A 25,158-nucleotide genomic window follows, 5' to 3' on the forward strand; every position below is an offset into this window, starting at 1 on the left:
ATGATGTGAAGGAGAGACCAAGGCACTCTATTATGATGAATGATTAACACTATTGGTTTGCCAGTTGGACATTTATTCAAAATATTCTCATTTTGTTTTGGTGAAACCATTGCTCAAAATTATATTTAATATGATGATGATGATGATGATGAATATTATTAGTATTATTATTATTGTTGTTGTGGGTTTTGTTAAAAGTTCAAAGTAGAACTATGCAATTGTTTTTAGCGGTGCCAACCGCTCTATATCTGACTTTGTCTGTCTGTGTGTCTGTCCGGGTGTGTGTCTGTCCCATAAACAAATATTGATGACAACATCAATACGGGGCTCATCAAAGGCACCGCTTCCTTCACACAGGGTGTGATTTTTTTATGAGACATTAGCATTTTGTCCAATTTGTATGGTAGAGTAAATTTAATACAACATAACTTATACAATTGGGGTGGTTGTATTTTGTCTCCTTGCTCTTCTATTGAGATATTTAGATCGTGGAAACCTAGACACAGGATCTGACATGAATTTTTGCCCTGATGGTCAAGATTCAATTTACCCCCTGAGCAAGCAGGCAGGCTCTATTAGCTCAATGGTAAAAACTTGCAGGAAACCGTTTTCAAATCCGGGATAGAAGAGGAAAGTTACATAGTGCAACTTTAATTAATGTATTTATTATTTGTTTATGATAATAATAATATTGATATAATTGTATTATTGTCATTTAAAAAAAATAAGCTAAAATTTCAAGCACTTCTAAACTCCAGTCCTGGCTGGGGAACAGCTACACTACTGAAATGTTCTATTGTATCTAACATGTTAATTAGTCCCATTACTGTAGCCTATATTACTAGAATTAAAACAAGCATTGCTCTGGGTCCACTAGGTCATATCACATCTTCCTCTGGCTCTATGATATGCAGCTTATGCATAATTCAAGTCCAAATTCATCACAGCAGGAAAATCCCAATCCATTCAACAAGATGATGTTGGCTACACAGTTCTGCCCATTGTATTCTTCATAAACAAAACCTTTTCTATGTTTAAATAAAAGCTGTGACTTGCCTTGTGAGGCCACCCGGTCAGTGGCCGCTATGTAGAGCAGGAGGAGGAGGAGGGACCACATTGTCACTGTAGCTCATCACTACAGAGTGACAGATAAGTCATCACAGTGCTTTATAAGGTGCGGGGGGGGGGGGGGGGGGGGGGTTAGCTAAGCAATCTTCAGGGGGATTTCCTCCTCCGAGAAAAATGATTAGTCAGTGGTCCATATTTAAGTGATCGGACAGATAATATTCCCTCACTTGTTTTACCTGATGACAATGATTCTGTTTAACCCCTTTTCAGCATGAAGAGTGAATGAAAAATGTTCATATTTTAATACACTGAATTACAGCATGGTGCTGCAAATACGTTACAGTATATAGTACAATTCCAACAGTCAAAAATGCAGGTCTCACACAGGTGTTTGAATAACAGTGGCACTTTTTTGTTTTGCCAAAACATGATATGCTGAAGTAATCAGAGATTGAGCGCAACTGAAATTGACTGGTGGTTTTGCTAGAGGAGCAAGTTTAGCAGAAATACAGCCGCAAACCATGAGGTTAACACCTCTTTAACCACATGTTCCATCAAGGCAGGAACTGGTGGTCGTACCCTAATAGGCAAGGCTCTTGTGAAATATAAAACTGCTGACTGCACATGCTGCTCTTTTTTTTCAAAGAAGCTCATGTGTACTATTAGTATAGGATTTAAAAGAAGTGTTGCTTTTTTTTGTCCAGCATTTCTCTTTGAAGACAAAACTGGTTATGTAAACTACAAGACTTAAGTATCACTCAATTTAATTGTGTGTCTATTATTTACTGTATGACATGTGATTTAAGATACGATAACATTTGGTTAGAATACAGTCAAGAACCGAACCAAGACAGTCAAGAATAAAGATACAAAATAAGATAAAATCATTAGACTGACTCTAACATTAGACTAGACATCTGCACTTGGCTACTTGGTAAATGAATTGACATGTACATGCACAATCGATCTATAACTATATAAGTATAAATGTACTTTGTGTGTGGAGCGCACAGATTGGCCTTGACCTTGTGAGAACACATTGAGACAAATCCCTGCAGCCCCATCTGATTCTAAAGACAGGCTAAATTGCCATAATTGAGGTACAAATTGAAATAATTCTAATTTTAATTTATTCTGAATGAGGAGGATTAATATGAAAATGGCTCATTGTGCTGTGTATCAAACTATAGATGATTAAATAACATACAGTTTAACACTCAACAACAGAGCAAATTTCAATTTGCAAGTCCCTGATGATTAAAAGATTCAGAAATTGAATGTTTCACTTTTCAATTTGACATTTTTAGACACATAGCAAAGTCCTTAGTGCTAATGTAATTCATTCAGACAAAAATAAATGTGAATTATAAATTACAAATCATCCAGACAACAAAATGCTGCTTCAATTAATTTATATATGAATGCAACACTAAAATGTCAACTGTACAACTTACAAAATTATAATCATGAAAATATATGTATATAAAAAATGTTGAATAATAACAAATGGTCAATTTGTCTTTGTTAAAGGAGCACATCACCCATTTTAAATCTTATCTTCACATAATTGGTCCTCACTAATGCTCATTATAAGATGGCACTATTTCTGTCTACTGTCTATGTCTCAGAGGAGGGCTGTGGACAGAAAAACGCCTGCCTCGGTAGAAAAATGCTAACATTTCAGGAAGAAATACCCACCGATGATGTCATTAGTAGGCAGGTTTCACAAAAGGCCACAGCCCACCAATGAGACACAGAGACAGAAATGGTGCCATCTCATAATGAGCATTAGTGAGGATGAATTACATGATGATGAAGTTGAAAATGGTGCTCCTTTAAAGGAAAGAAAATACACTCTTTTAATGTATTTCTGTGAAAACAGGAATAACTAAACTGGTTAAAATAAGAGCACATGTACACCAAATCTCTACATGAAATATAAAATAAAATAATAGGACATGCTAATATAATACATAATGTGTAAATATAAATTCAGATTAGCGGTGCTGTAAGGAGTGATACAGGTGAAGCAGGTTTATAGTTTTTTTTTGTGACTGACAGGTCACGTGACAGCAGTCTGTGTCTGGAAGCAGTAAGTGTTGTCATTGTTTACCATTTATGGGGAGTGTACCTCAATCCCAATAATCCGGAACTAACTGTAGCAAATGTAAAAGTAAAAAACTAAACAAAAGAAAAAACACTCGAGACAGCTGTAAAATATTAGTCATGAATCTGAACCTCTGATTATTATATACTACAATAAATGAATGAGGATAATTAATAATAAAATAAAAATACAATATAATACATAACAATAATAAAAAAAACAATTGAACAATGTTGATCTCAATAAGGCTGGGTGGGTGTCTATGCCGAGACTAAACCAGTGGATGTGAACATATTTTGACAAATGCTTCTGAAAAACATTAAATTAACACCAGGCAACAGCCATTGCAAAAATTATAATTATTTCACATTTTAAATAAATTTGAAAACAATGAAATGAATTCTTCTGATTGAAGTCCTTAGCATGGTTTTTCACTCCCACTGAACATGTCTACAGAGAAGGGAAATCCGTTTTAACAAGAAAACTGATGAGAAGCCAGTGCCCTGAACATTCAACATTAATAAATCTCTTAGAGGGGTGTTTTAGCCAAGACAAAAAAAGATCAACAGAGAGAAGGAAAAAAAAAGAAAAGAAAAGAAAGGTCCCAGATAAAGTTTGGGTTTGTAATATTTAAAAATAAATAAAACTGCTAATGTTTGTTCACTAAGAACTTTAATTCTACCTATATGCGGGCAGATTCTGACAATGCTTTTCAATGGGAACGGAGCGTTTTTTTGTGGAACTATTCGAATGGCAACAAACCGCTCCGTTCCCATTGAAAAGCATTGGCAGAATCCGCCCGCAAAGGCAGAATTAAAGTTTGGTGTGACCACACCCTAACAGGAGTCTCCTGTTAGTGAACAAACTATAGTTAACAGAAATACATTTTCAGGTGGGTTCCACATTTCAGAAAGTCAGGAAAGATACCCCCACAAAGAACTAATGTTTGTTTATTAGTTACGTTAAAATAACACTGGATTTCATCTGTTTGTGTTCACACTTTTGCTCGACGGGGAGGGCGGGCGGGAGCACTGGGTTTTAGCAAAAGAGGGTAATCTTAGTTCAGGTTTGGCTCACCCCTCTTTGTCAGGTTCCAGGTAATCCTTGTCCTGCTCCTCATCCCCCATAAGCTGGTCTAGGTGCTCTCCAGGTCGGGGGACAGCGTGGACCTCAGCTGGCGTCACTCTGATGTCAGGGACTGTGTCCACGTCATCATACGCCTCCAGTGGATCCTCCACCTCATAGGTCAAAGTATCTGTACATAGATAAATAATAACAGTAAAAAAATATATATATGTGTGTATATATATTAATCCTATCCCATTATCGCAGTGTACAGACAGTGGGCGGACGGTGGGTGTCACAAATGTAACATCCAGATTTGATTGGCCACCCCAAGTCCCAACCCATCGGCTTTGCGGGATGGTCAAGCTTCACCTTACGTAGTGCCATGCGACTACGCAGCCTGAACATGTACGGTAAGAAAATAACAATTCCCTCCCAAGTAGTATTTTGTTCATGTTATTTAATTGTCGTTGTTATCTAGAAATTAGTGTCTTTAGATAATGCTCAGTATTACATTTTTATTTCAATATTATTATTAGAAATATTCAACATTATTCTCATTACTATGATTCATAGTGTGCTTTCATGAAGGTTTAACAGTGGCTCAAGACTTTCCTTCACGTTGAGTGTTGATGTAATCATGCTGTGGGTTGTGGCTGCTGGAACCTGCTGCTCCGCTGGTCACTTCCTGCTCATCGATGTCATCATAAGACAAGGAGGAATTACTTCCGGCATCGTTCTGTTTGACAGCTGCTGCCTCTGATCTGGATCCTGCATTCACAATGAAAAGAAAAAGTAAGCAACAACAACTCAAACAACTACAATTTATCCTGACACTTTTGCAGGTTTTAATAGAAGCCTGTGGTAGTAAAATGATATGAATCTGTCAAATTGTTTAATGACAATAACAGGCTTCCGTTGCAGATAAAATCAGAAAATAACATCCAACATAGATGCTCTATTCAACATGCAAACGCTACATAAGGGCCTTTATGATGAGCGTAATTTCAACAACGAAGATCTCTTTTCCCACGCTTTCATCTTTGCACTTTAGTTTCTTGCTGGGAATTCTCCACAAAATAATTTAATTCACAGCTTGAAGCGTGAGCACTACTAGCCAATCGGAACCTGTCAATCTGCAGTCAGCCAATCAGGCGATTGGACTCCGTCTTTAAATATCACTGCCTCTGATCCTGTCATTCTCTTTTCAGCAAGCGACCAGCAACCCACCTCCATCCCCAGCTCCGTCTCATTAAAAGTCTCAATTGTCTGGAGTTGAGAAGGAAGGAGCCTCATCTGCACTGCCACCAGCATCTTAGATTCCATGGGGGATTCTCTCTCCTATTATTATACCTCCTTATACGTTAAATGAGTCTAATCACCATTTTTTTTTTAAATATTTCATTCAATAACTATTTTTGTTTGCAACTGAGGTTGATCATGAATGTTTATCACTGTGTGATGAAAATGGAAATAACACTCACCAAGACGATTCAAAGCTTTCATTTCATGATTGATGTCAACGTCCTCATAATCACCACTTTCATACTGTGAAGATGTTCTTGCTAGATAACATCAGAGATGAGAGAGAAAGAAGAAGAAATGTGCATGCAGTATTACTAGTACTGAAGAATGATCTATGAAATGCCCCAGCAGAGCATTACACCAAATGTTCAATAGTGCGTGATAAATCATTAGGATAAAAATGTGTTCACATAGTGGCACATATCGTACGCACGCACACATACAATTCCAATCCACATACAATAATAGTATAACATATCTACTGATGTTCACCATTACAATTCAGCTCATGCAATAACTTAATACCAATGCTGAATACTAGGGGAAACATGATAATATCTGTCCAAAGACTGGCCTCTGGTGACCAGATAGTAGCATTACTGCATCTAAATCATATTTAGATGCAGTAATGCTACTATCTGGTCACCAGAGGCCAGTGTATAGGACAATCAGTCTATCAAATAAGTTCCTTTCTTTCAAATTGATGGACAAGTACTAAAGCATGTCATTCAGACCCTTGAAACAGTGCAGTCATATTCAGGGGTCATTGATATACTGTAATATCATCACATTAATATACTCACACTTAAACAATCTTCTTCTCAGGAACAGGCACAGGAGAAGCAGCATTATCATAATCATGCCTACCGCACCCAGAGACACACCCGTGATCAGGCCGACAGGAACCGCAATAGTAGTAGTCGTCGTCGTAGTGATAATTGTAGTAGGGGCCACCGTAGTTGTAAAGTTTGGAATCTGATAACCTGAAATCAGTTACATTATCACTCCAGATTTTAATGAGTAGAGTTGACTTATAAAACAAAAGGGAGATCATCATCATTATCATCAAAAATAATCATCCTGAATTGGTTCATTCATAAGCGGCTACAATCAAAACAACTGAATAGCAAGGACATGTTTAACAAGCTTGAGAGCTTGTTTGTGTACCTTCACAATAGATTTCAGCTGGGATGGACTTTGTACAAGACTTCAGGAGGACACAGTCTTTAATTTTTTTTTGATCTTTTTTGCACTCCAGTGACATGTCCAGGTTCTAAAATCAAATACAAACATTGCTTTAGTGTGTGTGTTTTCAGTCAGGAAAAAAAAATACGACATATGGAATTCTGTCATAAAAAATATCTGGTTTGTTCATAAAGAAAGAAAGAAAGAAAGAAAAATATGTACACAAGAAAAAATCAAAAATTCAGTTGAGCTCATAAAGTTGATCAAGAATCTATTGTAAAAAAATACAACAACAATGTTCAGAAGAGACCATGATGATCTTAATCTGACCTACAAGACAAAGCAAACAGGAAACAGTAGTTTACCTCCCCTGGGTTTTTTACATGTGGCTGAGTGTCTGACTTAAATCCAGGACATTCAATTTCCGTACACAGTTGTTCCTTAAAATCCTTCGTTAAACTTGGTATGGGACACACACGCTCCCACTTATCTAGATATTGAACTTCAAGTATGCCTCCACATGTCTCCGTGGTTCTGAATTTGACGCCATCTGTAGAAGTGAAATGAAAAACCTCCTTGAAACAGTGTTGCATCCAAACTTTTGAATGGAATACATTAGATAGATATAGAGATAGAGATAGAGATAGAGATAGAGATAGAGATAGAGATAGAGAGAGAGAGAGAGAGAGAGAGAGAGAGAGAGAGAGAGAGAGAGAGAGAGAGAGAGAGAGAGAGAGAGAGAGATAGATAGATAGATAGATAGATAGATAGATAGATAGATAGATAGATAGATAGATAGATAGAGAGAGAGAGAGAGAGAGAGAGAGCGAGCGAGAGAGAGAGAGCTTTATCCACTCCAACGTCCATGACACCGGTGTTTTACAGTAATAAAAGGATTTCTTTTAAGTCTCAAAAACTTTTTTTACGAAAAAATAATACAATAGAATAGAATAGTCTATCAGTAAACTAATAAGACAAGACTAACAAGACAAGTATACAAAATACAACATGCTAACTCAACAAAGCTGTCAGAAGAGTGACTGATCAAAAGCGAAAGCTCAGATTAAAATGTTTTTCACATTCACCTCTACAGTAGACAGACACCGTTTTGTCATCACACTTTCCCTTCACTGTCTCACACTTCCCAAGATGGGACTCCATTCCATCACAACGGACGTGGTACCCATCTAGCCCAGGTTCATGTTCTTTATAGCCGATTTGATTGCTGCATTTCAGCTCTTGGCAAACTATCTGTGAGTGGTCCTTATTCCAGTGATTACTGCACACATTGATGCCATCGATCTTCACCTCACCAGAGCAATTCCTTGATGTAATTCCTAATGTAACATTAGGGTGTTCTGGGGAAACAGAAATAAAATATTAAATAATCAGCAAAAATGCATATCACAACCACACAGATGTGATCGATCTAAATTAAGTTATTATCTCGGGGTAGAGATGTCAATCAAATCATTTACTTGAAATTGTCCTGAGGAGTAGGCTACTGCGATTGGGACTAAATAGACAGACAAAAATAGCTTTCCCCCCATTCTACATTAATCAGTCAATTACACAATTTTGTGTACACAGAACAATCCTGTGTGTTAATTTAACTGAATACTGTATGTTAAAATGGACCTATAAAACCATGAGTATTAATTTTGGATTTTCTTATTTATCATTATTTATTTTTAACTTATTTATGTATTTGAATTGTTTTAATTCATTTTTTCGGGATGTGTAGTAATAATTGGTATTACTCTTGCATTGAAGATAGAGTCCTTCATTCCCGGAGGGTCTCTTTTCAGGCTCACAGTCCCAGATCGTCTTTGGATCCGTTGCATTTCTACAGTTGAAGCTCTTCTCCCACATATGCTCTGAAATAGTCTTTGCTGCTGTGTGGTTTTTATACCCCCCAAAGTTGTAGCACAGTTTCTCTCCCGCTTTTTCTGTAAAGCCATGGCTAGATACCATCTTGGGACCGGCCTCCTTGCTGTAAACATACACATCTCCTTCACAGGCTCTTCCATTCCCTTTGGGGTTGATTAGTTTGACCTTTGTCCAGTCTAAGATGCAGGTACAGAGAAAAGTAAATGAAAACCAAGAAATATTTATGATTTCCTCAGTTAAAGAGATAGTTGTTGTAAACTCATAGGCTGCAACAGGCCACATTCAGGAATTAGCTGTCTTTAATGGGGTAAACAGGTACACCATTACACCATTAACAGTGCGTTAATGGTGTACCTGTATTCCATATACCTGTGCACATATTTGGTTAAGTCAAATGGAATCAGATCAAAGTATTTAAAACATACTAGAACACTTGAGGCCACCAAGAGTGCACTCTGGGAGCTTAGCATTGGTGCATTTTGCCAGTGTGCGGCTGTTTGGATCATCACAAGTCAGTCCTGACACTCCTTTACTTTCCGGAGGTCCAAAGAATGCAAGAGCCTCGCCGGTCTCTCCACATTGCAGCTCCCTACAGATGGTATTTCGGACATTTTCATTTTTAGACAAGGTCTCTTTACAGACTGGGTGTCGTTCGCCTCGATAAAGTATCTTCAGATTTCCAGAGCAACGATCTCTGGAATCTTTGAAATCGGCCTTCATACTACCTGCATGGAAATAGAATAAAACAGTAAAAAAAAAAAAATTGAAACAGTTTTTCTCTGTAGGTACAGTAACAATAACACACACCCCTTAAATGATGTTATGATTTTCACAAAAATAAATCCCTCGAAGTTATTAAGATGTAAAGTACAAGTGGGAAAAAACATATCTTATATTAATCTTCTTCTACATATTCTAATAGTGGAATTTTTTAAAGTATCTTTTACCCGAGCAAACCACAAAGGCTGGTGTGTTCTCGCAGACGATCGCTTCGCCTTTTTTCACAATGATGCTTTCAGTCAGTTTGGTGGTCTGTTTGGTCCGGATCATCATTGCCAGGATGCTCACTTTCTGGTTCTCCCGTCTGTTCTGTTCTCCCGTCTGTTTGATGTCAGAGAAGGCTTGTCCACAGCCCAGGTCTTTACACAGCATTTCAGAATGGGCATGAGTCCAGGTGTCTGCACACACCCCCCCGCAGTCTTCATTGATGCACACCTTCACTGTCCCCCAACACGTGTCTGTCAGCTTTGCAGTAATATTACCTGTTGTAATCCAACATCAAACAGCAAATAGTACATCATGCAGGTGTTACTGAACTATGTTCTGTGGATTATAGGATGTTGCTGTGAACATGTTGGCAGATAAATAAAGATATGATAAAAAACAGGAAATCACATGAGATCTAAACATGATGGAAGACCTCACATCAATAGAAAAAGAAAAATATTGTATAACTAATTTATGTTTTACCGAACAGGTGAACATAGGTTTTTGTTGGCAATTAAAATGGTTACACATTACCTGAACATTCCACAAAAGCAATGCTCTGGTTGAATGGTGCTGTATTTGGACAGTCAAAGACTGATGCCTCTGTGGATAAGCAATTGTAAGATTCTTCCCAAGGAACATTTTCCATTCCAGGGTCTCCAGAAGGAAAAGGTAATAGTCTATGGCCAATGGCCTTCCCACAATGCAGTTGCCGACACACCACATCAGCAGTGTGGTTCGACGTCTCGTTGGACCCTGAGAGCCAGTAGTCCTTCTCATCATGCTCTACTCCCACCTGGCCAGAACAGGACGTTCCATTTCTCATGAACAATACCTTGTGGTCTGAAGAGGAATGGTTTGAATTATGGAAACTGAAATGTATGTCTGCTTTATATACAGTAACAGACAAATCATTATTTTGTCCAGCATAAATAAAATAACACGGTCCCTTTTTTCACATAAGGCTGACATAAGAGTGGATGTACACAGAGAGACTTACGTTTGCAGGTTATTTCCACTGGTTTTTTAGCACGTACTGGTATCTTGACTTCATCATTCTTGAAACACTGAGATAATTTCTGTTTTATCTCACACTTTACTATTTTATCGAAATATTGAATGTCGGTCCGAAACAATTTGCTTTCCCTGGTAGAATCGGAATCCCCACAGCCCAGCTCCCTGCACACACTGTTAGAAGTTTCACCCGTCGACCTCCATTCATCTGAATGTGGGACCATTTTCCACTGGCCTTTGTGCTTAATCTCCACTCTCCCAGCACATTTCCCTGGGCCGTCTGACAAGCGCACTTCGAGACTTTCTGCATTGAGATGACAGGCAAAGAACATAGTTGAAATAACAGACACTATTTGACAATTTATGCAGCAACCAGTCAAGTGATCGACAAGTCACAACATTGCAGCATGGACTCACACGTTTCTCCAGTATCTCCACTACTTGTAATGATATATTATAATAATATAATTTGATAATTTTTTAGATCTTACTGTTCAGTCTAAATTTCATTGTGCTGCTGATACATGATACATTTAAGAAACATTCATAGCAATGATAAATAGTAATACTAATTGTAACTAAAAGTTACAAATAGAAAAACTCCCACACCGGCTGAAAAAGAAACAGCATACAATAATTGATAATTATCTTACTTTCACAGGTGACATGAGCATTGGTACTGCACCGGACAGTGTCATTGAACTTGGCCTTGCAATGCCACAGTTTCTTCTCAGTGCCATCGCATTCCACGTAGTCTAGTATTCCATTGTTTTTGTTACCACCAGTGGTAGCACCAGTGGTAGTGCTGACATAAATCGCCTGCAAAAAGGCATTGGATTATTTTGAATGAAACTTATTCCCTTTGCAACACAGATCATTACAGAGTAAAATTATGACAAAAAAATAATCTTTTTTTCCCTTCAAATGCAGGGGTTCAAAGATATCACAGTGATGCATTGAGAACTCTAGGTGGATGTGGAAATTCTGCAGACATTTTGCAACTGTCACAGTCTGCTCCTTGGCCCATAGACTTTGACTGGGTTTAAAGGTTTTTGAACATTCAGGCCTACACTACGATGTTTATCCATTTTTCCCTGATAGTTTACTTAAACCTTGTTAGTTTCTGTAGCTCTGTATTTTAGTATGGTCCGTCTGTGTCTTGGTCTTGTAGTTCTGTGTTAGTCTGTTACTCCCCTGTAGCTCCCCTGTTTGTTGTATATCTTAGATAGTTTGCCATCTGAAGTTGTGAAATTATACCTATCTGTGTATGCCTGTTTGGAAGTTTGTGTTGAACCTGCCTGCATTGAGTCCTGCTTTTGGGTCCTACTCCGCACTTTCCTGACACACTTATAAAGTACAGTATTGTTTTTTTGATAGAACTACAGCAACGCACCAAAAAAGTCTGAAAATGCCAGTACACAGTATAATCCAGTGTAAACATATCGTAGTGTAAATATGGACTGAATAGAATACCACAGATTTAAGCGTTTGATCAGATATTAAGTAGAAAGAATGAAGCTCACCTTGCCACAGCCCAACTCTTCGCAAACCACATTTCCATTGTCGATTTTATCCCAACCACTGCCACACACAGGCCGAGGCTGCGGACCCATAGAACTATAGACATAAACTTCACCATAGCACTCACTGGAATTTCCCATTAGAGTTACATTGATCTTTTCTGTTAAGAGATAAAGGTAAGGCAGTCTCAGTAAATCCAATTTGACATGAAAAACAATGCTTTTCATTTAAATGCATTTTATTTAATGTCTAATGTGCATCATTGTGAAACCCAAATATAATAATTACACAAAACACTTGCAAAGAAGAGTGCTCTTTAGATTTTATGTCTTTCTTTATATGTTTAAATATCATGGACTAGCCTAATAGTTAACACAGGAGTTGACCAATTTTTCAATTCCAGTTGTTGTCCTGAAAAAAAAAAAAATGAAAATGAATAATACCTGAGCAATTCAGTGTTGGAAGTGGATCTGAAATGTTGTGTGTGACCATGTTCCCACAGTGCAGTTGTTTGCACATCATATCAGGACTTATGTTGGTGATTTTAAGATCATCCACCTTGACCAAGTTTCCAGAACAAACGTTGTCTCCACCTTCTAGTCGTAAAATGGGGTGATCTGTTTAAAATGAATCTAATTAGTACATTTGTCGATATGCATTGAATATTTGAACATTCACTGAGCAATGGCAAGTTCTAATGAATGGCTTAAAACTGTATATTTTTACTTTTTTATTTTGTACCGTCTGTTGCACTGTTGTGTTGTCCAATTGTTTGTGTATTGAATATTAGACGGACCAGAATGGAAACAAGCCTTTGGCTTTTTTGTGTCTCATCCATTTGCCGTCTTTTTAACCCATTCTACTGCTTTACTTTTAAAAATGTGTCAATAAAATATTCAATCAATCAAACAAAACATTGGCAAAAGATGAATACATACTCCCTTATATAATTGACAACACTCAACAAGCCTGGCTCTGACGGCCTCTGGCTGGAGGCCTACAGTGTATAGACGGTTGGATGCAAAATATGTATTTTCTCATTTTTATTTCTATTTCATCGCTTTCAATAGTGGAACTGTCCCTAATTTGACCTGAAAGGAACAACATATTCTGACAAAGTCAGTCTTGTTTGTCTGTCTTTTTTTTTTTTTTTTTATATATACCTGTCTTTTTCTTTACTGTCAAGTGATTTTTATTATTATTTATTCATTTTTTTGTCTTGTCGCCTGTCTTGTTATGACCTTGGTGGGAGGGAGCGGGATTGGGGAAATAAGATGTCGTACATAAGACAATGTGCTTGTATTTTATATGCAACATATGGAAAAATGAAAATAAAGTGTTTTTTTTTTTTAAAGATTGCTAAACGGCTACTTCCACCAGACTATGAAGTTTACGAATGAACAAGCGTGTGTGTGTGTGTGTGTGTGTGTGTGTGTGTGTGTGTGTGTGTGTGTGTGTGTGTGTGTGTGTGTGTGTGTGTGTACAGTATACCGACATGACACATATTCATGCATTTCTGTGTATGTGTTATGCAAATGTCACAGCTGCTGGAGTTAAGGAAAACAAACGTACCTGAACATGTGACAAAAGCAGGTTTTGAGCATTCAGGCTGAAGGTCTGCATGCTTCACACACTGCCACAGATGCTCCAATATTTTATCTTCTCCAGGGGTGCAACTAATTCTTTTGTTGTTGCCTCTGCGCTTGAATCCCTCTGGTGATGTAATTTTTCCCAGGTCAGGCTCCACAGGTTTTGCGGTACCACATTTGAGATTCTTGCACACGATGTCAGCTTGTAATTGGCCTTATATGAGGTGAATGAAATGATATTAATACTACTAATTCTAGTCATGGTAATTCAAGGAAACATTGTACAAACAAATCAGTGAATGCATGCAGGTAGTGTAACTCTTACCAAAGTTGTCAGAACAAACATAGTATAGCTTCTCCCCTTTTTTGTTGAATTGGACCGCTCCGGCACATTTAAAACCATCCAAACTCATTTCAATCTTATCTACAAGTAAAAAAAAAAAGGCCAAAGTTTAGAGTGACTGGGGAATTTGAATAAAGTGATGTACAATCAACATTCACCAAATCACCACAGCTTTATCACATTTATCACATCAATACCGTTATCAATGTTGTTCTGGGCTAAATATACACACACACACACACACACACACACACACACACACACACACATATATGTGTTGTGTGTATGTATTCCATTCATACTGTAAGTACACGTATTGTTACCTGAACATTGAATCCATCTCAATTTGTCCTGGTTGTAGTCACTGACCCCCCAGCCACGGAAGTCGGGACAATTCCACAGCTGAAGCTCACTCCCACTACAGCTCACCTCATTGATCCAGACCTTCTCAGGTAAATTGGGTATGTTGTATTTCATTATGTAGGGCTGTCCTTCCACAGGCTTTCCACAGCCAATGCTCCTGCAGACCACGTCTTCATTTTTCCGGTTCCAGTTGTTGTCCCCAGCGATGCCCCATTGGTTGTCATGAAGTATTTGAATGTAGCCCTCACACGGGTTGCTATTGTTACCACCTTTAAGGATCAGCCTGTCACCTGCATGGTTACACTTCATGTTAAATGTAGGTAGAGCTACAGTACATAACACAATGGTTTTGAAAGTGGGGTCCCGGGGACCCCCTGGGGCCCTTGAGAACAGTTAATGCTGTGCTTATTTACTTTAATTGGTAAAGTTTACTACTTTAACGCTGCTCCTTCCCTTGAAATGATTATAATACAAAAACGTCAATACCACCACTGTGATGATGTGGCAAATTATGTAGTAAAAGCGAAAGAATCCACACACAGAACCATAGGACAGAACCATTTCAAATGGGGGTCTGTGACAAAGTAGCCTATAACAGTAGGCTACTTTGGCTTCTCAAGGTTTATGTTCATGCAAATATTCAGGGACTGGACCCCCTGTCATGTAACAGCACTTATAGTGCTATATATATTTTGGAATATTATTTATGTTATTTTATATTATTATTCATAATAACAATAATACTATTATTATTATTATTATAAAACATATTATTATACTTGCTATTATACGTATTATTATTATTATTATTATCATCATTATTATTATCATTATTTCATTTATTTATTTCATTGCTCCAATTGTAAGCGCTTCTCTATTACAGTCCTGGTGAACAACTGCACTTCTGAAATGTTCTATTCTAACAGATCTAATAGTGCTTGATTACTGTACATTGCTAAAATTCAAACCAGCAATAAGCTGTTCCCCACGGTCAAAGTTGAGAATACCAATTCTAGAATATCTAGATGTTTTTCACTTGACAATCATTCAATTGTGGTGAGCAACAGGGTCCTACAATTAATTATCGTAGGCTTAACCACTTTAAGCGTGCGATCCCTATTTTGGGTAGGTATAGGCACAATTGAGAAGTTTTAAAGTGTTTTTCCTCCCACAAAACAACAGACAATGCACAGTTCTCACCAGTGTATTATTCATAGTTCATAAACAGAACATTTTCGATGTTGAAATAAAAGCTGTTACTTGCCTTGTGAGGCCACCCGATCAGTGGCCGCTATGTAGAGCAGGAGGAGGAGGAGGGACCACATTGTCACTGTAGCTTATCACTACAAAGTGGCACAGATAAGTCATCAACAGCGGTTTATAAAGTGTGTTGCGTCATGGGTGGAGTCAGCTATGCCAGTGGTTCTCAAACCTTTTAGTGCCAAGGACCCCCACATTGATATATGATTGGCTGCGGACCCCCATCTGAAAACGTTTTGACCTTTGCCTTCACTTTTATGTTGACCTTGCCCTCAGTAATACCTGTTTTGTATCAAATAAACAACAAATAAGCTCAATTATTATCACAATAACCACAAATATCTAATAATGATCAAATAATTGGATCAGTCTTAATATTCCAAGAATACAACATTTAACATGGTATGAACTACTGTACTCAATCTCTTCCTCATCAGAACTGTCCTGTTCAACTGTAGGCAGTGAATTTTACTCAGGTAATTGGTTTGGACAGTTCTGGAGTTTGCATAGCTCTGTACATCTCAACCCATTGCTGAGACAACTGAGGCCAGGAAGCTTGCATGGTCATGCACATTTACCAGACAAAAGCTCAAGGACTACAGCTGGTCCAGGGGCTGTGCGCATCCAGTGAATTGCAAACTGTCTACCATCAAGAGTTTTCCATCCACTCTGTATGGGATCCGGTGCAGATGGGTGAGTTTGCAGAGAGCATCTCCACATTATATTCTAGTCTGGTGATTGGCATGGAGGGCATGGAGAAATAGACAGTCTCTACATGGTGGGAGTTGACTGGAATCAGCCTCTCCTCTCCTGGCACAGAATATCTGGTGATCTCATTCACGTCGCTGGAGGTGGTTCCAGACAAGTACCAGCTACAAGTAAACTGCAGCAGTCGGTCAAAGAGCTTCACGTTAATTCACGTTTTTTCTTCAATAACCTCAGTGCATTCAGTTTTCCACGACCAAGGCATTCAGAGTGTCACATCCTGTATATGCGTGTATCGCAACCAGACTCTCACACTCTCTCCCAAAGCAAGGCCTAACTTGTGTATGTCCACAAATCGTGTGCAGTTCTGTATACCATGCTTTTGATAGATAGGGCAATTAAAGGTATGTGTTTTTGGAAGGCTTAACAGAGAACCATTAGCTACATCAGTATCTTCCGAAGTAACAATTACAGCTTTTGCACCAGATTTCTGTGCGTGTGTGTGCGTGCGTGCGCGTGCGTGCGAGCGAGCGAGCGAGCGAGCGAAAGAAAGAGTGTCAGTGAACCTGCATAGCCTTAAAAGCCTTTGCAGACAGGGTGCGATTTTTCGCACGGAAAAAACGTACAATATCATTTTTTAAATAAACACATGGTTCTCCATGACCTCATGCACACCGGCTCCGAATTTGCCGTGCGGCAAGTGGCTGCGGCGATGCGTTTTTTTCTCAATCGAACCCAGTTCGATTCGTGCGTCTTTTCGCATGCGATAAAAACTGATTGACTAATCGCACCCTGTCTGCAAAGGCCTTTAGTTTGCCAGTAGGTGTTGGTGTGTCAAAGAGTGCAGATTCATTCAATATGGTAAAATGTTTATAACAAATAACTGAAGAGTATTGTATGCTATCTGTAAGTAAAGTCTAGTTAAATGATTATCATTTACATGTTTATTACATTTTTCCTGAGTTGAGTTGTGCGCTGGGGTAGGCCTACAACCTCGAGTTTGAGAGTTTCTGACTCTTCAAAGTATTGTCTAAATGGTTTCTACATCCTCATAAACCTATAAAAATAGTTTATGATGTACCCCGTTTCAGAGTGGCAGCCATCTTGCATTTGGCCAGTATGGCTATCAAAGGGATAATTCAGCCTGTCTGTTTATTATGATGTTGTCCATCCATGGTACAAACATCAGAAATTGCTTAAAAGTGAACAGTTTTTTATTTTAGACAACAATCAATAATGTGGTTTTGCATATTCAGATATACCCCTAAAACGGTACTCAGCTACTCATCTGAAACTGCTATCACACATTTTATCACTCCTGGATGTCAGACGAACAAAATGATACGCCATATACTTTGCCTTTTTTAATGGTACGTGATCTCACCTGGCTCAATAGGCCCTATGCCACAGTTAAATGAATTCCTTGAAACTGAGATTATGTAAATGATACAGTACCCCAATTGACTCACCATGATTAATGTGCTTTAAATTATAAAGATAGTAACTACAGTACTCTTAGATAGCACACTCACATTCACAGTTTAGGTTTTAGCAAGGCAGGAGGAGTTGAAGTTAAGAATCAAAATTGATCATTTGGTGGATGCTTTTGAGGTTGTTGGATTAAAACATCCAAATTAAATGCAATATTTTTTCTCACTGTATGTATATTTCCTTTCCTTTATTTATATATCCATGCTACTTTGATGTGTTTCTCCATCCTTTTATATGGTGTCTTGTAATGTTTATTTCTTAACATAAAACATTTCTATGGGGATTTGCGGATTTATCAATATTTTTTGTAAGACCGCACATCCGACCTACTTCCCACTTTGCACATCACTCACTTGAGTGCTCAGCAATACGTATGCAGAGTCGATTGGTCGGACGATATCCATTTATGCCCATACATTACATAAAAATAGGGGCATATCAGTCGGATCAGCGGTTTTGGACAACTGAATCTCCATTTAGTAGTTACTGTGTCCATTTCAGTTTCTGACTGCTCAAGAGAAAAGTGGCCCTTTGTTCTGAGATTGTCCCTGAGCGACCTCTCTCTGCGTTTGACATTGGGCCTAGCTGAAAATCTTGATTTGCCTTCTCTTATTTAGCAGACACTAAAGTGAATAGTTAGCGACTGAGAAAGTTTCATTGGCCAAGTACATTAAGGCATATATCTTTAATTTGTCCTCTGCATTTAACCCATCTTATGAGGAGCAGGTTTATTGAACAGCAAATGCTCAGAGTGGCTCAGAGTCTTGTTCAAGGACACTTTTCAATGACCTGGTGTCACTGGTTCTGTTTAACCCCTTCACTGTATGAAGAATGAATGAAAAGTGAAACATTTCATATTTGAATACACTGAATTACAGCATGGTGCAGCAATTAAGTTGCAGTATCCAAAAGTCAAAAATGCAGGTCTCACACAGGTGTTTGAATAACAGTGGTAGGTTTTCATTTTGCCCAAATGTGATATGCTGAAGTAATCAAAGATTGAGTGCAACTGAAATTGACTGGTGGTTTTGCTAGGAGCCAGTTTAGCAGAAATAAATCCGCAAACGATGAGGTTAACACCTCTTTGACCACATGTTCCATGAAGGCAGGAACTAGTGATCACACCATAATAGGAAATGCTCTTATGAAATGTAAAACTGCTGACTGCACATGTTTCTCATTTATTCAAAGAAATGAATGCTCACTGATTTTGAAAATACAGGATATGATGTTAGAGATGCAAAGTGGGACTCTGCATGGCAGGGGCCAGGGCCCGACAAGCCTAATGCTGCTCCCTAACACTGCTCCCACACACTATCTATATATATATATATCTATATATATATATATCTATATATATATATATATATATATAGTGCAGTGCTCATTGCACGTGCTACCACGGCATATCCCACCAGTCTTTTGTGCAGGAGCACACGCACGCAAGCACTCGCACGCACGCACATGCACAGATGTGAATGCATTCCACTGGATTCATGCGCCAAGTACCCACCAGGCTACTTTGCATTGCATAACAGTACAGTACTGTAGGTCAGGTGTGCTCACATGTACAGTATAATAGCCTATACCGCTGTAGTAGCTTGTAGCGTCTGTAGATTAGTTGTTGGTAGGCTATAGGAAAACAATAGCCAGCCGTTAAAGGCACTTCACACGCCCCATCAGATGTGCAGGATCAAACTCGTTTCACAACCAATAGTCAGGAGGATAGCCTAAGATCAGGAAGCAGGCCGCGCTTTACCCAATCAAATGTAGTGGCCGGGATTCACGTGTCCGTCGATCCTCCCCACTCGAAACAAACCGAAATTAATTTAACAATAGCGTCCGCGGGGAAAGATATTCACATTTTAACTTACTCTTTCATCATAGAAAAAAGTGGGCTTATAACCAAAACGATCCATGTTCTCTGGGAGAAGTGGTGTTAGTGTTCTGTGTAGAAATATTGTTAGTGGGAATGAAAACATAGTCGCACCACCGGAAGTGATGCGCTGAAGGCAGACCAAAACCCCGGTTTCCTTGTGCACGGGTGCTACGTCAACTTCCTCCCAGAGCCAACTGAGATAGTCAAAAACAGCAGAGGGCGCTGTTTTTCCTTTTCATTTGGCGATGGGTTCCCAGATTGCGCCCCACATGGTTTTGGGGATTCGTTGAGTAAACCACCCTTGACATGTGATTCAAATTTGGGATTGAATGGACGTTTCGTTCGTGATTTTTGGCCTTTTTTGTAAAACAGGCCCCTCCCGCTAACTTTGGAAGCCATTTACGGACGAACGGTATGGTCTATCAAAATTAAAGAGATGTTTATCGCATGGGTCCAGAGATCATGTGTACCGATTTTTGTGAAATTTGGACAAAATATGCAAATTGGCGTGGCCTATATGGGGAGTTGCGTTATGACCCAAGGAATCTAGGGGAAAGAAAGATTTTTATTCTCCGACCTACGGTTCAAGAGTTATAGGCCAAAACGTAAAGTGGGCTGTTATAGCGCCACCATGAAGCCGACAGGTGTAATTCTTTTTTAAATAATTTTGCACTAAATTATGAACCTCTCCTCCAAGTTTTGTAACTCTAGCCCTTATGGTTTTGGAGATAAAAATAATTGAATGGGAGTTTTTTCATTTTCCTTATCATTAAAGTGGATGGGGAAATGTAATGCCCTAATAAATCAATATCAATTAAACCATGTAACCAATCTCTTAATACAAGCGCACGATTCGCGGTGAAGCCGGTCATTTTGACATATGGCACTAAATTTGGAAAAAAAATGTTTTGGGAGGAGTAGCGCGGCAAAATAAAGTTTATCTAGAATAATAAAGTTGGAAGAGTACAATAGTCTATATATAGTCTATAGTCACAATAATAAAAAACAACCAAAAAAATTGCACATTTCTAACTAATACTATAAACTATACTTCTGCACACATAAACCTAACTAAAAGTAATGAAACATCAAACTAAAATGACTATTTCGTAGGCTAATGCTGGTCGGAGCTAGCCTGGCTCCAGCCCGTGAATCGCTAGCCACGCCCATTAAAAAAATATGTTCAGGCGATTCTGGTCTGGTGACGCTCTCATAGGAGGTCTCAGCCTCGGTTGAAAATCTGTACGACGAATCGGGATCGGGATAATCCAGTATGAACCAATCGCCAAAGAGTCTTTGAAAAAAAAAACTTTGGCCACGCCCCCATCTCAGCAATCGGCTGCATTGAGAGGGCTTTCAGACTGAATAATGGAGTGAAACGAAATGAAAATTCAGGCTGAGTGTCAGGCTAGGTCGGAGCGTGTCTGTGCACATTTGTGCACGCGAACATGCGTGTGCATGTGACGTCATTAGAAATAGCGTCCCCCCAGTTAAAAAATCACCACTACACCACTGTTGATAAGAACAGCTGACAATGGATCTCCAAGCTCACAATGCATCACAATGCGTGAATGAATGCCCTGATGCTTCATGACACGGCAAATAATAAGCAGGACTTTAAATATTACAATAACATATGTAAAGAGAGGTTCACAAAGTTGCAGTTTCAGTAGAACTAGCGAGAGAAATGCTATATGAACTAATTTCTTGTCCCATGCTCTCCTCAGAAAACACTATAGATTTTACAAATAGAATTAATTGTTTTCATAACATTAGCGTCGGTGCTAAGTTTGATAAACAGGTACAGTAGGCCTACGCTGCATAGTTACTTTTAGCAGACTACGGGGAAAAACCCTGCCTCGTTAAAGTGTGTTTGTCTTCCGCTCTGCAGCAGCTCTGTGGCACACAGGGGAAAGGGGAGTTAGCTGCTTTGGCCGACAGTTTGAGGATCCAATGGAGTTTGAGGTTTTGTCAGAAGCGCTTTTTAATACTTTTCATTGGTTCAGTATTATTTTAACCAACACACAGATGTAAAGGGTGTTCAATAGCATTGATTTATGAAAAAAAAAAGCTGACAAATTGAGTTATCTGGTTTCTCCCGACAGCGACGATATCACTGCAGAAACACATTCTGAAGACCATTAAAAAATATATTTCATGAAGCCATTTTGTGAAAAATGCAATAGTGACACTCCCTCACCATGTTTAGGACTGTGAGTTCAAATCTCACTGTGAACAACCAAATTATGTTTTGCTTTTTTCATCATCATCTTCTCACAGATATCTGCTTTTGTGATTGGACACCGTTAATAGCCACTTGCGGCTATTTTTATTTTTTATTTTTATGTAGTTAAAATTAAGTTTAGTTGGGGGGATACATCCTGTGCGTGCAACGCATTGTAAATATTAAGAGCAGTCAGCAGCTAAGACCAATATCCTGGGCAGTATGGGCACTGATAGAGTAGCGTAGCTTATTTAGATTTTTTTGTAGGCTACTACACCACTCGCGTGACAGCCTGCTTTGGACCAGTTTTATACGAAAGAAAGGGTGGTTAATGAGGGTATTAAGGAGCATACATGTAGAGTGGCCCAATGTTTATCAAAGCGTGTCCCTAAGGGACGTTTCTTTGCTTTTGGCATTGTCCTACAGTAGTACTCTTATTTAGTACATTTGCCCATACTGTACCTGGGATGCCCCATAACCCGTAACCATGAGGAGCAGTGGGCAGCGATTGAACAGTACCTGGAGAGCAGTTAAGAGTTCTGTGTCTTGCTCAAGGACAATTTGACAGATGGCGGGAGGAGCCGGACTCGAACCGGGGAACACAGCTGAGGTTAACTCTGAAACCACATGTTCCAACGAGGCAGGAAATAGTGACCGCACCTGTTGGGTTTTAGATGTGTTCTTGTGAAATATTAGACTGCTGATTGCACATTTTGCATGTAATATAGAAACCACTTGCGCAACAACCTGCATTGGACACATTTATGACTGTTCCAGAGAAAGTAGTCCTCCACTCCCTGTGTTCATTAGAACTTGTCTAGATGTGCTCTTGTGGAATATTTAAAGTGTTGATTTCACATGTTGCACTTTTTCCCTCCTCTTTCACAATTAGATTAGAATGAGTTGGGAGGTATGTCTATCAACTACTGATAATCTGATATCAACTATTGTAGGGCCAATATGCCTATCCACGCCAGGATACGTCTTAAACGCACTCACTATGCTTTGACTTGGGCTGTTGTTGTTACTCACTGTTTGATGTTTGTTGATAGTTGCATCTTGTTGGATCGAACAGGTTGATTTGAACAGGACAGGTTGATGTATGGAAGGAGTTTGTAAACGTTTCAAATAATATGGGGGGCGGGGGCAAACAACGAAAACAATAACAGGCTCCAGACTTAAACTAAAGGGTTTCAAAACAAACAGGCGCAGCATAAAGGTTCAAAATAAACTCAAAGTGATTCAATTCAAAGTCTTTCTTTCATGATTTGCGCTGTGTGTGTATGGTGCGAGCGAGCGGTTGAAAATCTGTTTCTCCTCTGGCGTCCTGCTACACACAGCTGCGGCCTGATTAATAGGGAACCATGGTGCCATTTTACGAGGCGACCAGTGGGGGCGCCATTTAGTCAAAAAACTATGAAATCAAATGAAATGGCTCCTACAACTATGTTGGAGTGGCTATAGCTTATTGGATAGAGAGGCCGTCTGGTAATCAGAAGGATTTCCATATGGGACAAAACAAAACAAAAAAGGTCTGGTTCTATACTTTCTGAAGCACTATTAGAGATATGAAGAAAACAATCTTAAATTGGGTTCACAGTTTTGCTAAATCAATCTCCACATTTTACAAGAGCTTTGTTATAGCAAGTCAAAGGCTTTCTCGAGAACCACTTGGGAATGGCAGGGCTCCATGTGGATCTTAGACTTCATGCAGTCCTTATAGACCCCTTAACAGACGACGTCACACTGATAACAACCAGTATGCGTGCAACCAGTATGCGCTAAATGAAACCCATTCTATCAGGTCTCGCCAGGACGTGCCACACTAGCCAACACACAAGAGGGGGTTGGGGTGTGCTGAAACTATAGCGCACCCCGAAACAACAGGTTGGAAATTGATTGCGTGAAACAATCACCTGCGCATCCAGTCTCAATGTTAGTAAACAATTAATTGGTCTATGAATTTCATATTTTTTGCCAGAGTAAAATCCACTCTGTAGGAGGTGAAAAGTGCTGGGCCGATTAGAAGGGAGGGAGAACCAAAACTAAAATTCTTCAAGAGGGGAGAACTACCCTAGCCCAAATCTTCGCCTTAAAGAAGACATCCGGTCATTTTAAGTGTTATGTTTGATGTGTGTCAAATCACTTACCAACGTAGAAATGAAAATCGCGTGACTCCACAGATCCCCCTATCGACCCCCACCGTTGGCATTATAGGAGTATAGGATAGCAGCAATTCGCCTATTTTAACACGTTATCATGGGACTCCACAATGAGTACTAGGAGAAAAAAACAGACTTTACATTTGTTAAAATAGGCGAATTGCTGCTATCCTATATACTCCTATAATGCCAACGGTGGGGGTCGATAGGGGGATCTGTGGAGTCACGCGATTTTCATTTCTACGTTGGTAAGTGATTTGACACACATCAAACATAACACTTAAAATGACCGGATGTCTCCTTTAAGGGAGCCACTTCACCCATCTTCAACCTCATCGTCATATAATTGGTCCTATAATGCTCATAATATGGCATCATTCTGTCTACTCACGTATGTCTCAGAGGTACAGTCGGCTGTACAGAATCCTGCCTACCAATGACATCATTGAAGGGGATTCAAAGCTAATGGAAAATACAACCTCTCTCTTCCTGGAAGGAAGCCATTGTTCTTGCATCAATCCAAAATAAAAAGGTTGAAATCTTCAACCAAACCTGCCTACCGATGATGTAATTGGTACTGTAGGCAAGTTTCTGAACTGAGTGTGACTGTGAGCAGACAGAAATGGTGCCATCTTATATAAAGTATTAGTGAGGACCAATTTTATGAAAATAAGATTGAAAATGGGTAAAGTGCTCCTTTAAGGAGGATCACACGTTGACCTATTTTTTAGGCCTATCAGACTTCTTCTGGCCTAACCGTGTGGTCACTTTTTACGAAACTCGGCAATATGGTAGAGGGCTATACCAAACGGCCAAGGCCCGAAACTCACAACCATCGGCCAAAGGGTGGCGCTGTAGCACTCAATTGAAAATGCCAACTTTGAACAGGTACAACTCATGCCCTGTTTGACCTACAGCCATGAAACTTCGATACACACATGCGTCTCCTCATGCCTAACAACTTTCACACTCTGACTTTTGACCTCTGACCTTTAGATCT

The 25,158-nt window shown here is 39.1% G+C and overlaps 1 protein-coding gene across 1 annotated transcript in view; it reads right to left on the bottom strand.

Moving 5' to 3' along the window:
* Nucleotides 1–15,774, bottom strand: part of LOC311054255 (uncharacterized protein) — a gene marked incomplete at its 3' end in the record, with an annotated part of 29,208 nt that extends 13,434 nt beyond the window's left edge. The window contains exons 1-21 of the mRNA XM_084070131.1: nucleotides 15,702–15,774; nucleotides 14,398–14,727; nucleotides 14,057–14,155; nucleotides 13,715–13,945; nucleotides 12,586–12,759; nucleotides 12,145–12,302; nucleotides 11,275–11,440; nucleotides 10,608–10,925; nucleotides 10,142–10,450; nucleotides 9,568–9,882; nucleotides 9,046–9,345; nucleotides 8,491–8,796; nucleotides 7,816–8,088; nucleotides 7,096–7,280; nucleotides 6,713–6,818; nucleotides 6,349–6,528; nucleotides 5,725–5,805; nucleotides 4,856–5,011; nucleotides 4,253–4,430; nucleotides 3,135–3,151; nucleotides 1,057–1,128 (exon numbers count right to left, since the gene is read on the bottom strand). Coding sequence (XP_083926257.1) covers nucleotides 1,057–1,128; nucleotides 3,135–3,151; nucleotides 4,253–4,430; nucleotides 4,856–5,011; nucleotides 5,725–5,805; nucleotides 6,349–6,528; nucleotides 6,713–6,818; nucleotides 7,096–7,280; nucleotides 7,816–8,088; nucleotides 8,491–8,796; nucleotides 9,046–9,345; nucleotides 9,568–9,882; nucleotides 10,142–10,450; nucleotides 10,608–10,925; nucleotides 11,275–11,440; nucleotides 12,145–12,302; nucleotides 12,586–12,759; nucleotides 13,715–13,945; nucleotides 14,057–14,155; nucleotides 14,398–14,727; nucleotides 15,702–15,762 — 4,015 coding nt within the window. The 5' untranslated portion in view covers nucleotides 15,763–15,774. The remainder of the gene's footprint in view (nucleotides 1–1,056; nucleotides 1,129–3,134; nucleotides 3,152–4,252; nucleotides 4,431–4,855; nucleotides 5,012–5,724; nucleotides 5,806–6,348; nucleotides 6,529–6,712; nucleotides 6,819–7,095; nucleotides 7,281–7,815; nucleotides 8,089–8,490; nucleotides 8,797–9,045; nucleotides 9,346–9,567; nucleotides 9,883–10,141; nucleotides 10,451–10,607; nucleotides 10,926–11,274; nucleotides 11,441–12,144; nucleotides 12,303–12,585; nucleotides 12,760–13,714; nucleotides 13,946–14,056; nucleotides 14,156–14,397; nucleotides 14,728–15,701) is intronic.
* Between the last annotated feature and the right edge of the window lie 9,384 nt (nucleotides 15,775–25,158).

Source organism: Gymnoscopelus microlampas (assembly GCF_963454915.1).
Source record: "Gymnoscopelus microlampas genome assembly, chromosome: 10".
Classification (NCBI taxonomy): domain Eukaryota; kingdom Metazoa; phylum Chordata; class Actinopteri; order Myctophiformes; family Myctophidae; genus Gymnoscopelus; species Gymnoscopelus microlampas.